Source organism: Mus pahari, chromosome 8 (assembly GCF_900095145.1).
Source record: "Mus pahari chromosome 8, PAHARI_EIJ_v1.1, whole genome shotgun sequence".
In the NCBI taxonomy this organism is placed as follows: domain Eukaryota; kingdom Metazoa; phylum Chordata; class Mammalia; order Rodentia; family Muridae; genus Mus; species Mus pahari.
Genome location: NC_034597.1, coordinates 41,394,468 through 41,408,405, shown reverse-complemented (window position 1 = coordinate 41,408,405; position 13,938 = coordinate 41,394,468). Strand labels below are relative to the sequence as shown.

The 13,938-nt window shown below is 44.0% G+C and overlaps 1 protein-coding gene across 2 annotated transcripts in view; it reads left to right on the top strand.

Annotated features, from left to right (window-relative positions):
• The window catches only part of Ttc5 (tetratricopeptide repeat domain 5), a 17,866-nt gene extending 4,154 nt beyond the window's left edge, over window positions 1-13,712 (top strand). The window contains exons 3-10 of one of the 2 annotated variants that reach the window (XM_021203497.1): window positions 2,491-2,702; window positions 3,039-3,189; window positions 4,912-5,003; window positions 6,735-6,791; window positions 7,625-7,771; window positions 7,914-8,128; window positions 12,696-12,840; window positions 13,098-13,704. In XM_021203497.1, the coding sequence (XP_021059156.1) occupies window positions 2,491-2,702; window positions 3,039-3,189; window positions 4,912-5,003; window positions 6,735-6,791; window positions 7,625-7,771; window positions 7,914-8,128; window positions 12,696-12,840; window positions 13,098-13,217 (1,139 nt within the window). In that variant the 3' untranslated portion in view covers window positions 13,218-13,704. Of the gene's footprint in view, window positions 1-2,490; window positions 2,703-3,038; window positions 3,190-4,911; window positions 5,004-6,734; window positions 6,792-7,624; window positions 7,772-7,913; window positions 8,129-12,695; window positions 12,841-13,097 lie in introns of both variants that reach the window. The other variant, XM_029541934.1, reaches the window with a different exon arrangement.
• The last annotated feature ends 226 nt before the right edge of the window (window positions 13,713-13,938 follow it).

The following is a 13,938-nucleotide window of genomic DNA, read 5'->3' as shown; positions in this document are numbered from 1 at the left end:
CCCCCCCCCCCAAAGACCTAGCTCTTTGATTCTTTGTAGTTTTTCTGTTGTTTGTTTCTTTTTGTTTATATCAGCTGGAGTTTGAGTTTATTTCTGGCTTTCGCTTTTTGGGGGGTGTTATTTCTTCTTTCTGTTCTAGAGCTTTCAAGTGTGCTGTTAAGTTTCCTTTCCTTTCTTTTCTTTTTTCTTTTTTTCAGTTTTCTTATGTATATGAGACTTGCTTTGTGTCCAAGTACACAATCAGTTTTGGAGAAAGTTCCGTGTGGTGCTGAGAAGAAGGTATATTCATTCTTTTGTGTTTGGGTGAAATGTTCTGTAATTATCTGCTAGGCCCATTTGATTTGTGACATTATTTAACTTTACGCTTTCCCAGTTTATAGTTTTTGTCTGGATGGCCTCTCTATTGGCAAGAGTAGGGTATTGAATCTACCCACTACCGCTGTGTGTGGGTTCTTTTATGAGCTCGGGTACCCTCATGTTTGCTGCACACGTGTTTAGGATTGTAATATCCTCTCGGTGGAGTTTTCCTTTGATGAGTGTGTAGTATCTCCTATCTCTTCTGATTAGTTTGATTAAGTCTATTGTTTTTTTGTCTTGTGTTAAAATGGTTATGCCTGCTTGCTTTTGGGATCCATTTGCTTGGAATATCTTTTCTGTCCTTTTATCCTGAGGTGATGTCTGTCCTTGATGGTAAGGTGTGTTTCTGGGATACAAGAGAAAGATGGATCCTGTTTTCTGATCTAATCTGTTAGTTTTGTCTTTTTGATTAGGGGATTGAGGCCATTGCTACTAAGAATCATCAGTTAGCAGTGTTCTTGATTTCTGTTATTTTGTTGTTATGATGCGGGTTTCTCCCGTCTTTTGATTTGCTGTTCTGGGATTATTTATTCCTTGTGCGTTCTTGGGTATTGCTATAGTTCTCTGCAGACAGAAGTTTTCTTCTAGTGCCTTCAGTGACCTGGATTGCTGGATAGGTACTTCTTATTGGTTTTATTGTGGAATAGCTTTCTTTCTATCTATTGTGATTGATAGTTTTCCTAGGAACTATCTAGACTAGCATCTCTAGTCTTTTAGAGTTTATAGAACATCCTGATAGGGCCTTCAGGCTTTTAGAGACTCGAATGAGAAGTCAGTTTCTATCTACTGGGTCTGCCTTTGTGTATAACTTGGTCTTTTCCCCTTGAGGCTTTTGCTATTCTTTTTTTTATTCTGTACATTTAGTGTTTTGATTATTATGTGATGTGGGGAATTTCTTCTCTGGTCTAGTTTATTCGGTGTTCTTTCTTCTATGATTTTGTTGAAAATATTTTTTTGTGCCTTTGATATGGGTTTCTTCTTACTCTGTTCCTATTATTTATAGATTTGTTCTTTTCCTAGTGTCCCAGATTTCCTGAATGCTTTGTGCCTGGGTATTTTTTATATTTATTTATTTATTTTTTGACTTTTTTTCTTCTACCTTGGCTTTCATGCTCGAGATTCTACGTCTTGTATTCTGTTGATGAGACTTACCTCTGAGATTTTTGTTTGACTTCCTAAATTTTTTATTTCATTTTATTTTAGTGGGAGAGCCTTTTCTTGTATGATTGTTGTTGTTATTGAATTCCACTGTGTTTGACAGACTTCAGTAAGAGGTTTATTCATCATCTCCTGAGGTCCTTGAACATATTCATAATAGCTGTTTTGAAGTCCTTATCTTGTGTTTCAGCTGTTTCTCAGAGGATACTGTTGCAGTGTTACTGGGTTTTGCTGAAGACATAGTGTCTCGGCTGTTAATGTTTGCGCTTTTAATCTAGTATCTAGGTGTCTGGGGTAAGGATGATCGAGGTGTTTCTGGATCTTGTCTTTGTTGGGTTGGTGTTCCATTCTTTGTTCTTGTTGTTCTTTCTGGATCTTAGAAAAGTGTGCCTGGTAGAAAGTGCTTCTCCAGGTCAGTGGGTGTCAGAGAGTTATAAAGTTGGGCTGGGAGAAGAGTCTGTAAAATCTGAGGGAGAGAGTTGAGAGGACAGGCCCACCCCGAGAGTCGGGTCCCCAGGGAGATGGAAGTATGATAGGAGAGGGAGCGTGTAAGTAGGTAACAGTAACATTAAGACAAAGATCATTGCAGAGTCAGGAATGCAATGGTGAAGCCTAGGTCTGTACAGAGAGGTGGATTCCCCAGTGAAAGGAGTCAGAGCTGAGGAGGAACACCAGCAAACAGATTGCTGCAGGGCCGAGTCTGAGACTGGAGACATAATAAAGGAAGAGAGGGAACATCTCCTACCTGAGTCCCAGTCAGGTGTGGCCCCGGGGGTCCCAAGTATAAAAAGTGTCTCTAGGTATTGGTGGCTGACACAAAGGAAAGGGGATGGGCTGGAAGGGAAGGGAAGAAGATGCTCAAGAGCGAGCAAAGCTGAGTCTGCACTCAGGTCAGACGGCATTTCCAGCCACTCATTGATTGAAGGAAAAAATCCCCTGGTCTTTCACTGCCTGACTTCTCCTCCCTTTCCCTAGGTTCTGTCCAGGTTGAGGCACAGGCTCTGATGTTAAAGGGGAAGGCACTGAATGTGACTCCTGATTATAGCCCTGAGGCCGAGGTGCTTCTCTCAAAGGCTGTGAAGCTGGAGCCCGAGCTGGTGGAAGCCTGGAACCAGTTGGGTGAGGTGTACTGGAAGAAAGGAGATGTCGCGTCTGCCCACACCTGCTTCTCAGGAGCCCTCACCCACGTGAGCTGCCCATTCCCCCACGTGGCTGGGAAGTAATGGATTCCTTTGGTTCTTTGAGTTTCCCTAGGATCAGAATTGAATCTGAATGAGGAGAATAGAGTCAGAAGGGAGGAAGGGTGGGGAGCAGGCCTGGATGAGGGCTCGATAAGGAGCAGAGGACCGAGAAAGGAAAAAGGATGACATCAGGTTTGGCCTAGGTGAGAAGAAAATAGCATTCGGGGTTATCACGGCTTCGAAGATGCAGCTGGTGTAAGCATTAGAACTCTGACGTCAGTGTAGCTCTGCGAGCGGCAGGTAGAATCACGACGGTTGAGAGTGCATCCTTTCCATTGGCAGTGCAAGAACAAAGTCTCTCTGCAGAACTTGTCCATGGTGCTCCGCCAGTTGCAGACCGACTCCGGAGACGAACATTCTCGCCATGTCATGGATAGTGTCCGGCAGGCTAAGTTGGCCGTGCAGATGGATGTCCTTGATGGCCGCTCCTGGTGTGAGTGTTAGAAGTACATCTCCTGGTTTGTACGATAGTGGCTCTCAGCCGTGACTACATACTAGAGTCACCTGGAGTCCAGCTGTGCTGTCTGACTCTGAGGCCATCTTTGTTTAAACCAAGTCCTAAACTTTTCTTTTTTTTTTTTTAATAATTGTGTATGGTGTATGCACTTGTGATTGCCCGTGCACATGTGGATGCCAGGAGACATTAACAACATCCCTAGGTACTCTTAACCACCGAGGCATCTCTTCAGCACCTCTTACTTCAATGAACTGTTTTTGGAATTCCTAGATCTCTTGGTTTAAGAGAGGAAACGTATGTTTCCCTGTGAGCAACGCAGAGTGTCCTCCTTTGCCTTCTGTTGCTGTGATGAACATCATGACCAGAAGCAACGGGAGGAAAGCATTTATTTCAGCCTGTAGCTTATCATCCACTGTGAAGGGCAGCCGGGGCAGGAACTCAAGGCAGGAACCTGGAGACAGGAATTGAAGCAGAGGTTATGGAGGGGCACTGCGTACAAGTTTGCTTTCCAGGCTCATGGTTAACCTGATTTCTTATAAAACTCAGGACCACCTGTCCAGGTGTGGTGCTGTCCACAGGAGGTTGGATCCTCTCATATCAGTTATCAATCAAGAAAATGCCCCACAGATACACCTGTAGTCCAATTTGGTGGAGGCATCTTATCAATTGAATGTTCCCTATTCTCAGTCAACTCTAGCTTGCATTGAGACCTCCCCTCAAAACAAAACAAAATCAGCATAAAGACACCCCCCAAACCCCAAACTATATCTGACAGGGTTTTTGTCAAATCTGTTCATCTTTGTTTTCAGGAGTCCATGTTTATCTCTTTATTTCAGTAGAATTTTAACTGATCAATACCTGGTTTGAATGAGAAGTAGGGTCTTTTAGAAATAGACTTCTCTGAAACCCAAGTGGTAGAAGCAGGTGGGTCTTTGTTAGTTTGAGGCCAACCAGGGCTACATTGGTGAGACCCTGACACAGACAAAAGAAAAAAGGCTGGAGAGATGGCTTAGTGGTTAAGAGCACTGGCTGCTCTTCAAAGGATCCAGGTTCAATTCCCAGCACCCACATGGCAGCTCACAGCTATCTGTAATTCCAGTTATAAGGATCTGATGCCTGCTTTTGACCTTTACAGGTACTGCATGGTGTAGTGCATACATGCAGGCAAAATACTCATACACATAAAATAAAAGTAAATCCTTTTCTTTTTAATATATAAAGAAACTTCTGGAAGCACAAGACCTGGATACTACTGGGCCCATTTGTTTTTTTGTTTTTTGTTTTTTGTTTTTTTCCAGTAGCAAGGCTTATAAGATCCCCACCCCTCCTGATGGTGTGCAGGCAGTTAATGGTGGTTAGGGGTGGGAGAGTCATTTTTGTCGAGTGTTGTGACCACTGGTACGGTGTCAGGTAAATAACCACAGCCATGCCNTTCTAAGCATTAAAATGAACATAGATGTGAAAGTAGAAGAGGCATTAGTTGGGAAGGGGGATCAGTGGGCAGGGAAGGGGGACAGGAAGGGGAGGGTGGAGGGTGTACAGCCTACAGTTTGTGTGTGTATGGAAATGTCACAGTGNAACTCATGATTATATACAATAATCTATGTTAATAAAAACTTTAAACATACAGACTTCCGAGAGCTGCTGGTCGTATCTTGGACTGGGCTCTGAGATGGCCCACTGCTGTTGCTCTTGCAGATATCCTGGGGAATGCATATCTTTCTCTTTATTTCAATACTGGCCAGAACCCTAAGATCTCCCAGCAAGCCCTCAGTGCCTATGCTCAAGCAGTAAGTACTTGCGATCACCCAGGGTGGAAGTAGAGGCAGCAACGGAATCAGGAGCCTTTGTCCTTCCTGCATTCCTTTAGCGAGTAGTGCTGGCAGATGTCGCTGGCGCCTCGCACGTCTACAGAGCAGACTTAGAGGATATTAGGGATGGTGCCTTGGTGACAGATAACTCCTTGAGTGTCTCAGTTTCTTACAGGCGTGTGTAATGAGATCGTGGAGCCAGTCTTCACTTGCTTGTCTTTTTTTAGTAGGAAAAAACAAACAAACAAACAAAAAAACCTTAGTAAAATACTTTGATCTTTGATAAACGAAAGCTCTGGAAATTAAGTAGTGCTAGATTAAGTAGTTACACCAAATTATGTATGTATTTATTTCATAAGCAGGGTGTCACTATGAAGCCCAAGGTAAATTACACGACAAGGCCCTGGCTCTCCCACGGTTGGGCGGGCGTCAATGCACCATTTCCAGGAACTCACATGTTCTAAGCCATGTTTCTATAGATGACACTTGCTTGGGCTTGGCTCCCTGAGGCTATGAGTGCCTGCCTGCCTGTTGTTAGAGAGCTCTGAGTAGCTTTCTGGGTGACATTTATGTAGCCTTCTCTTTCATCTCTATTCTTTGCTTTCAGACTTCTTTGGCACAGTAGCCTGCTTTTTTTTGTTTGTTTATTTTATTTTATTTTTTGTTTTTTCTAGACAGGGTTTCTCTGTATAGTGCTGGCTGTCCTGGAACTCACTTTGTAGACCAGGCTGGCCTCGAACTCTGAAATCCGCCTGCCTCTGCCTCCCGAGTGCTGGGATTAAAGGCGTGCACCACCACCGCCCGGCTCAGTAGCCTGCTTTTAAACTTACTGTTGCTCACTGCTCCTCCTGGCAGAGCAAGGAAGCAGCTGCTGTATATTCATTCTTGAGGTTCAGAGCCTGCCCAGAGGGCAGAGGAATTGTATTTTTTCCCAATTATGTGTTTATTTATTTTATAAACAGGGTCTCACTGTGAAGCACAGACTGGCCTCGAACTTGAGGCCTCCCATCTGTGCCTTCTGAGAGTTGGTATTGTAGGCCCGCTTGCTTTTTACTCTGGCTTTTACATTTTGTGCATGTTCCCATTTTAAAGAATGTCTTCAAAATCCTGTACTCGTCTTCTGCTGTATAGTTGTTTAACTCTTAGTTTCCTTTTCTGCATGTAGAAAAAAAAAAATCTTTGAACCAGCTGGTTAAACTGTTGCTTCTGCTTCTGCAGTACCCAGGCAATGAATGTAATTGAAGCACAGCAGCACTGTAGTTTCTACCTACACGTTTCTCTGCAGTGTCCTCTAGCTTCTGTCCGTCTTTTTTTGAGTCAGAATGTGACTTGAGACGGAACCACGACTTTGCCTATATCCAGAGCCGTGCTTATGGCGGAAGAGCTGTGCCAGTCATCCTTCCTGCCTTAGGCTTTCCAGTCTGTACCTTTCATGACTTAATTAAAACGAAACCCTCTGAATGCTTTCATCTGGTTTTTGTAATACCGTGTGGGTTAGTTACAACTCCATTTATAGTTCAGCACCCGTATCAGCTTCACGTCTTCCAGGCTTCAGAGACAGAGCTGTTACACTTAGTAACTGAACAGCAGCTTGGGCGTAGATAAATAACATTTTGACAAGGAAGCACCTCAGGTTTTCCCAGGGAGATGAGCTTGGGCATCCTTAAAGTCGAGTTAGGATCTATTGGTGATCTTTTTACCCCGTTACAGGAGAAGGTGGACAGGAAAGCGTCTAGCAACCCTGACCTTCATCTCAACAGGGCGACGGTAAGACCCATAGGTGGCGGTCATCTGATGGTAAAATAACAGACATAGAGGGGTTGGAGAGATGGCTTAGGGGCTGGAAGCACTTGCTGCTCTGGCAGAGAACCCGGGTTTGGTTCCTAGCACCTGTGTGGCTGTAACTGCAGTCCTAGGGGACCTGGTGCCCTCTTCTGACTTCTGAGTGCACCAAATACATGCATGGTGTTCATACATACACACAGGCAAAATATTTATAAGACAAAAATATCTTTTAAAGCAAAAAAATGACATCTGAGTCTTAGCTTCTGAGAGTAGCTGACTTGTATAGGGACAGAGCTGGATACAGACCACGGAAGGAAAGCCAGAGTGTTTTTTTTCCCCCGAGACAGGGTTTCTCTGTGTAGCCCTGGCTGTCCTGGAACTCACTTGGTAGTCCAGGCTGGCCTCGAACTCAGAAATCCACCTGCCTCTGCCTCCCAAATGCTGGGATTAAAGGTGTGCGCTGCCACCACCACCACTGCCCAGCAGCCTGAGTGTTCTTAAGAAGAGCGAGTTCAGTTTGACCCCAGGCTAGAGGAGTCAGTGGAGGGAGTAGAATGGCCGTAGAGAGTGGGGAAATGGCTTAGACAACTTCGCCAGTTTTAAGTACAAATAGAGTAACACGTGCAGCTTAACTGCTCCAGAGTTTGTGAGGTAGCTCCTCAGAAGTAAGAAGTCTCTGCCGTGCATTGTCTTCACCTTGGCCCAGGACAGGAACATGACTGTGGGGAGTAACCGTTTCCTTTAGATTGTAGTTCACTGTAGCGTTTCCTCTGTGTAGTCTGTCTATACTTATAATTTGGGTTTCTTTTCTACAGTTACATAAATATGAGGAGAGTTATGGGGAGGCCCTTGAGGGTTTCTCTCAGGCTGCAGCGCTGGACCCTGCGTGGCCAGAGCCCCAGCAACGAGAACAGCAGCTCCTGGAATTCCTCAGTAGGCTAACCAGCCTCCTGGAGAGCAAGGTGAAGACTAAGGGCTGAAGCTATCAGTCAGATACAGAAATAACAGGTTTAGGTGGGACTGGGCGGTCGGGTGGGCTGGGAGAGAGACTCGCCTCAGCCAGTGTCCCAGTCTGCGGCTGATCTGTTTCTCTGTCCTTTGCAGGGGAAGACAAAGCCCAAGAAGCTGCAGAGCATGCTGGGAAGCGTGCGCCCAGCCCATCTGGGCCCTTGTGGGGATGGGCGCTATCAGTCAGCCTCTGGGCAGAAGGTGACCCTGGAGCTCAAGCCACTGAGCATGCTGCAGCCCGGTGTGAACAGCGGCACCGTGGTCCTGGGGAAGGTGGTGTTCAGCCTGACCACAGAGGAGAAAGTCCCCTTGTGAGTCTCAATTTCCCTTCCGGCTGAAGGAACCGCTCTCACTCTCACCCTCACCTCCTGGTCTTTTCCTGGCTGTCTTGCAAGTCACTGACTTTTACTACTTTATGGGTTCTGCTCCACATGCAAGCCTTGTCTAGGAGATACCTAACAACACCTTTTATTAATTATTATTATTTTTTATAATAATTCAATTTTGTTTTACTTATTTATTTTATATATGTGTGTGACAGTGCACATGAGCCACATGTCTTCATCTGCAGGTCTACGAACAACTTGTGGGAGTTTGCCTCTCCTAGCATGTGTGGCCCAGGATCAAACTTAGGTTTCTGGGCTTGGCACCAAGTGCTGGACCCAGCTGGCCTCTAACACTCTTCTGACAGAGTCATTTGGAGGTTCTGTCATTGTCTATTGTTTTCCTGAATTTGGTGCTTTGTGAATTCTTTTTTCTTTCTCTCTCCCTCTCTTTTTTTTTTTTTTTTTTTTATTTTTTTTTTTTTTTATATATGAACAATGTTGCTGTCTTCAGATACAACAGAAGAGGGCATCAGATCCCATTACAGATGGTTGTGAGCCACCATGTGCTTGCTGGGATTTGAACTCAGGACCTCTAGAGGAGCAGTCAGTGCCTTTAACTGCTGAGCCATCTCTCCAGCCCCATTTTGTGAATTCTTAAATTCATATCTGAAATTGACAGTACAGTTAAAAAAAGTGTATGAGTGTTTGTCTGTATGGCTGTATGTGTGCTGTGTGTGAAGTTTAGAACTGGAGTTACAGTTGTTTATGAGCCACCATGTGGATGCTGGGAATTGAACCTGGGTCCCCTGCAAGATCAACAAGTGCTCTTAATCCACAAGTCAGCTCTCTAGCTTTCTTGACTGGTCATTTTTAAGTAAGGCAGAGAAACTTTAAAATTCTCTCTTTGAGTGTTCAGGCTCACAGAGTTGAAGACAAATTTGGATTCTGTTTCTAGATAGTTCTGGAAGGTGAGCTTTGGGTGAGTAGAGGCTTGGTTGAGATCTTATCTGGGTGTCTTGCTTTTGTTTTCTGCCTGGCTGGCTGCCTCCCTCCCTCCCTCCCTCCCTCCCTCCTTCCCTTCCTCCCTCCTTATATACAGACATTTTCCTTTTTGACTTATTACTTAGTTTGGTCTGTGTGGCAGAATCAAACCAGCTCTGTATCCTCATACTTGTCTTTTCGGACAGGGAATTTTTTGAGCAGAGGGATTGTGTTTTGCCATTTATTTATTAAGGTTTTGGCATATGTGTTAGAGTGAGGGAAAAGATGTAAAGGACCCATGTAAAGCATGCTTGCAGTCCAGCAAAGGATGGAGTTACTCTGTTCACCTAGAAATAGTGTAAAGACATTTATAACTCATTTTATGTGCAAGTGTGGGTATACACAGACCATGGAGCGTGTGTGTGTGCAATTCCAAGACAAATACAGGGAGTTGGTTTTCCGTTCCACAATGTGAGTCCTGGGCTTGAACTCACGTTGTCAGCCTTAGTAGCAGGTGCTGTACCCCCCTAAACCATCTCCCTAGCCAGTACATGTTTAAATCTTGAAAACTCAGGCTTTAGTGAGTACTGTACCTGCTTGGTCCTTCACTCACCAGTTGGTCCTGGTTGAGTTCCTGGTTTGATTTTTGAGCTACCCTGCTCCCTGCTGTGACCCCTGCTGCCTTAGCCTTCTAGGTTCTGGGCCACAGGCTTGAAGTCTGTGTGAAGTGGACCACCACTGTCTCCACACTCTGGCCACATAGCTCCATAGCGTCCTTACTTACCTTTCTTCTTCCTTTTGGAGACAGGGTCTCACTGTATAGCCCTGGCTGGCCTGGAACTTACTGTGTAGAGAAGGCTGGCCTTGAACTCACAGACATCTACCTGCCTGTGCCTCTCAAGTGCTGGATATGCGGTACCTTGCTGGGCCTCTTTTTTTTTTTTTTTGGTTTTTCGAGACAGGGTTTCTCTGTAGCCCTGGCTGTCCTGGAACTCACTTGGTAGACCAGGCTGGCCTCAAACTCAGAAATCCACCTGCCTCTGCCTTCCGAGTGCTGGGATTAAAGGCCTGCGCCACCAGGCCCGGCGCTGGGCCTCTTTTTTAAAAGATAATTTTTTTCACCTATTATTATGTGTGTATCTGTGATCATGCATGTACTTGTGTACATGTGCCATGGCATGCTTGTGGAGGTCAGAGGACAACTTTTTGCACTTGGTATTTGTGTAACAGGTTTTCCCTTATAAGACACAACATACATGTCTATTTATACCAGACAGGGAACCCACGACAGACTGAAATAACCAATGTCCAATTTATCGAACCAGTGATTTTTTTTTTTTTAATTGCAGTTACATGAATATGAGTCAGGGGTTACTTACAAGGAACAGGGGTGACTCAAAAGCAGCTGCATCACCGGAAAGCCCACTCCAACATGGGTGGTGACTCCTGAAAATGCATCCCTGGCACTCTGTGAAGCTGAATGCATTCAGAGTGTCGCTTTCTTTTTTTTTTTTTTTTTTTAAAGATTTATTTATTTGTTTGTTTATTTTATTTATTATGTGTGTGTACACTGTAGCTGTCTTCAGACACTCCAGGAGAGAGCATCAGATTTTTGTTACAGATGGTTGTGAGCCACCATGTGGTTGCTGGGATTTGAACTCAGGACCTTCGGAAGAGCAGCCGGTGCTCTTAACCGCTGAGCCATCTCACCAGCCCCAGAGTGTCGCTTTCTTTCTGACATTTGGTTAGTCCACCCCCGAGCAACTGTTTATTTCCTTTTACACTATTGGCAATGGCCTTCAGGAATCTCCCAGTTATTTTGTTCTCCTGCACACGTGACACTTCGAGGCTGGTGAGCCTCCCCTCCTGGAGTACACGGTTCAGTTAAGAGGGAATGTTGCAATTGTACATGCTGTACAACGGTTCTCTGTACTGCATGCGTTCTGAGTTTGATACCAGGCAGCAAGCAACTTTACCTGTAGAGCCATCTTGCCAGCCTTTGACCTTATGTATTTATTAATAACACTTTTAAAAAATTGATTTTGTGTCTAGAAGTATTTTGAAATGTAAATAAAGAAAATAATAATAAAAAAAATTAAAAAAAAAAAAGAAATGAGCATAGCAGAAAAACAAAAAATAATTTAAGGAAGTGTTTAGTTTAACTTCTAGTTTGAAAAGTTGTAGTTCGTATTTCATCATGGTGAATAAGCCAGGAAAATGGCAGTGAGGCCTGTCTTAACACACTGCATTTCTACAATCAGGAAATAAAATAATGTTCCTGTTTCTACTTCAGTTTACCAGAGTATAAAGAATGGAATCCTAAATGGACTGGTTATATTTGCTTCCAATATTTCCTGTGCCTACTATAAAAATAATACTATCTCATATTTTTAACTATTTGTAAAATATCCAAAAATATTATTGTATTTCAGTTTCCCTAGATATTTTAGCTAAATATCTGAACTATATATCACGTGCCACATGAGCTGGGTAAAGAGATAAGAGAGGAATTCCAAGTGAAGCACAATTATATAGGAACATATTCTTCCATTACTTCAGTGAAAGGTTGTATATGTGTGTGTGTGTGTGTGTGTGTGTGCACACGTGTGCACACACGCGTGTATAAAAAAAAAAAAAGCCTTCCTCAGTTGCTCTCCACCTTGTTCACTGAGACAGGGTTTCTTAGTTGTAGCTCATCATCTGGCCAGTCGGCTTGTTCCTGGGATTCCAGTTGACTGGAATTACAGATAGGCAGTGTAGACCTCACATTTGAATGAATTCTGAGGCTCTGAATTGTAGTTCTCATATTGGTAGAGCAAGTGCTTGGCCTACTGAACCATCCGTCAGGCACCACCCTCTGGTTTTAGAGAGAGTCTAGCTGGTCTTCATGCAGGACCCTCCTGCCTCTCACTCACAAACACTGGCATGTGCTGTCACACCGGGTTTAACATTCCTGTTTTAACTAGCTAGTTTTCCCTGTATTTTTCTCCCCATTTTCCCAAATTTTCCCTTTTGATTTTTGGAATGGGGTTCTGCTGCACAGTCAAGGTTGATAATAAACTCCCTGTGTTTTGAAGCTGGCCTTGAACTTGTGATCCTCTTACCTCAGCTTTCTGTGGTCTGGAAGTGTTGGTATATCTCAACCGTCAAACATTCTCTCATGGAGCTACTCCCCTCACCCAAATGGTGGTGGTTTTCTGACTCCTGTTAGGTTGTGGGCCACTTATAGCCGGATTAGTATCTTCCTGCTAACAATGCTTGATATAGAGTAGTTAATCAAAGTTTGTGGAGTCAGCCTAAATTGACAGTGATTGCAGAGGTTTTGGTTAATGGTGTGGTAGTTAATTGATAGGCCATGAATAATGGTCCAGCTGTGATAGGCCAGGGATAAGGGTCCAGCTGCAATATTCTGTATATATTGTATAGAGGATAATGGTACTTGTATGTTGCTAAGTAAGTGACCAAGAATGCATTTGTTATTTTGTATATTTTAAAACCAGTTCCTAATTTTTCTCTGCTCACAAACCTTTACTTTTTTCCTCTCCCTCTTTAACCGACTTTAACCTGGAAGCACGTTTGGCTTGGTAGATTCAGATGGTCCCTGCTATGCAGTGATGGTGTATAATGTGGTGCAGAGCTGGGGAGTGCTCATTGGGGACTCTGTAGCCATTCCTGAGCCCAACCTTAGGCATCACCAAATCCGGCACAAGGGAAAGGTGAGTAATGACGAGGGGTCTCTGTAACTCAGTCCCTGAGGGTGGCAGCACAGCTCTCTCTAAACACAGAAGTAAAAATAATGATTATATGTGTGCTCTCATGTGTATATACTTGTCTCAAGGACAATAGAAATATTGCTATACTAAAATATGCATGCACATGTAAGACAGGGAGGGTCAGCAGAATGGGTTCTTTGATTTGTCGGGGTTTTTGTCTGACCGAGGTCTGGAATGAGTTGATCTGTCTTCTTTTCTAGGACTACTCCTTCTCCAGCGTGCGTGTGGAGACGCCTCTTCTGTTGGTGGTGAATGGGAAGCCACAGAACTCCAGCAGCCAAGCCTCTGCCACAGTGGCTTCCAGACCACAGTGTGAATGACCTTGTAGAGGCAATGAAGACTCACAGCTAAGCTCGCCCTACGCGTTGGAAATGGGGATTTCTTGTCCCCTGCCCTGGAACATAGTCGAGTCTCTGCCCGTTTTCCTGCTGTATTCCAGCCCTCTTCAGAGCCATTGGGACCCTCGTTTATTCTTCCTGCCTTGTCAAAGGTGCCGACTTGAAGAAAGAGCAAAGAACTCATAGAACTGTTGGGACCGTGTCATGAGAGACTCGGGACCTGAAGTCCTGAGAGGTTTTGACAGTCCACGAGATCCCTGTTCTTGCCTCCTTCCTGAGTCTAATATGTATGTACATATCAGTTTACTATTTATTGTTGAGGGGGCTCAACTTTCTAATGACTTCATTTTTGAGCAGTTTTTATTTTATTTTATTGTTTAATTTTTATGTTTAAGTTCCGATTGTCTAAAAAAAAATGTTCTTTCTCTTCCTTAGGGCTGGAACAAAATTAAATTTGTTTGGAAAAGAATTTACCCTATAGTTCTGTCTCTTTATTGTCTCCTGTTATAGGGATTCTTGGAATTAAGGTCTGTAACGTCTGTTGGAGTAGCCCTGCCTTTTGGGTGTTATACACAATAGCTGATCTGGAATTAGAGGCAGTTGAGAGTTGCTGGTGTTGGGAACTGAACGCTGATCTTCTTCATGAACAATGTGTGTGTGTGTGTGTGTGTGTGTGTGTGTGTGTGTGTGTATGTATGTGGTG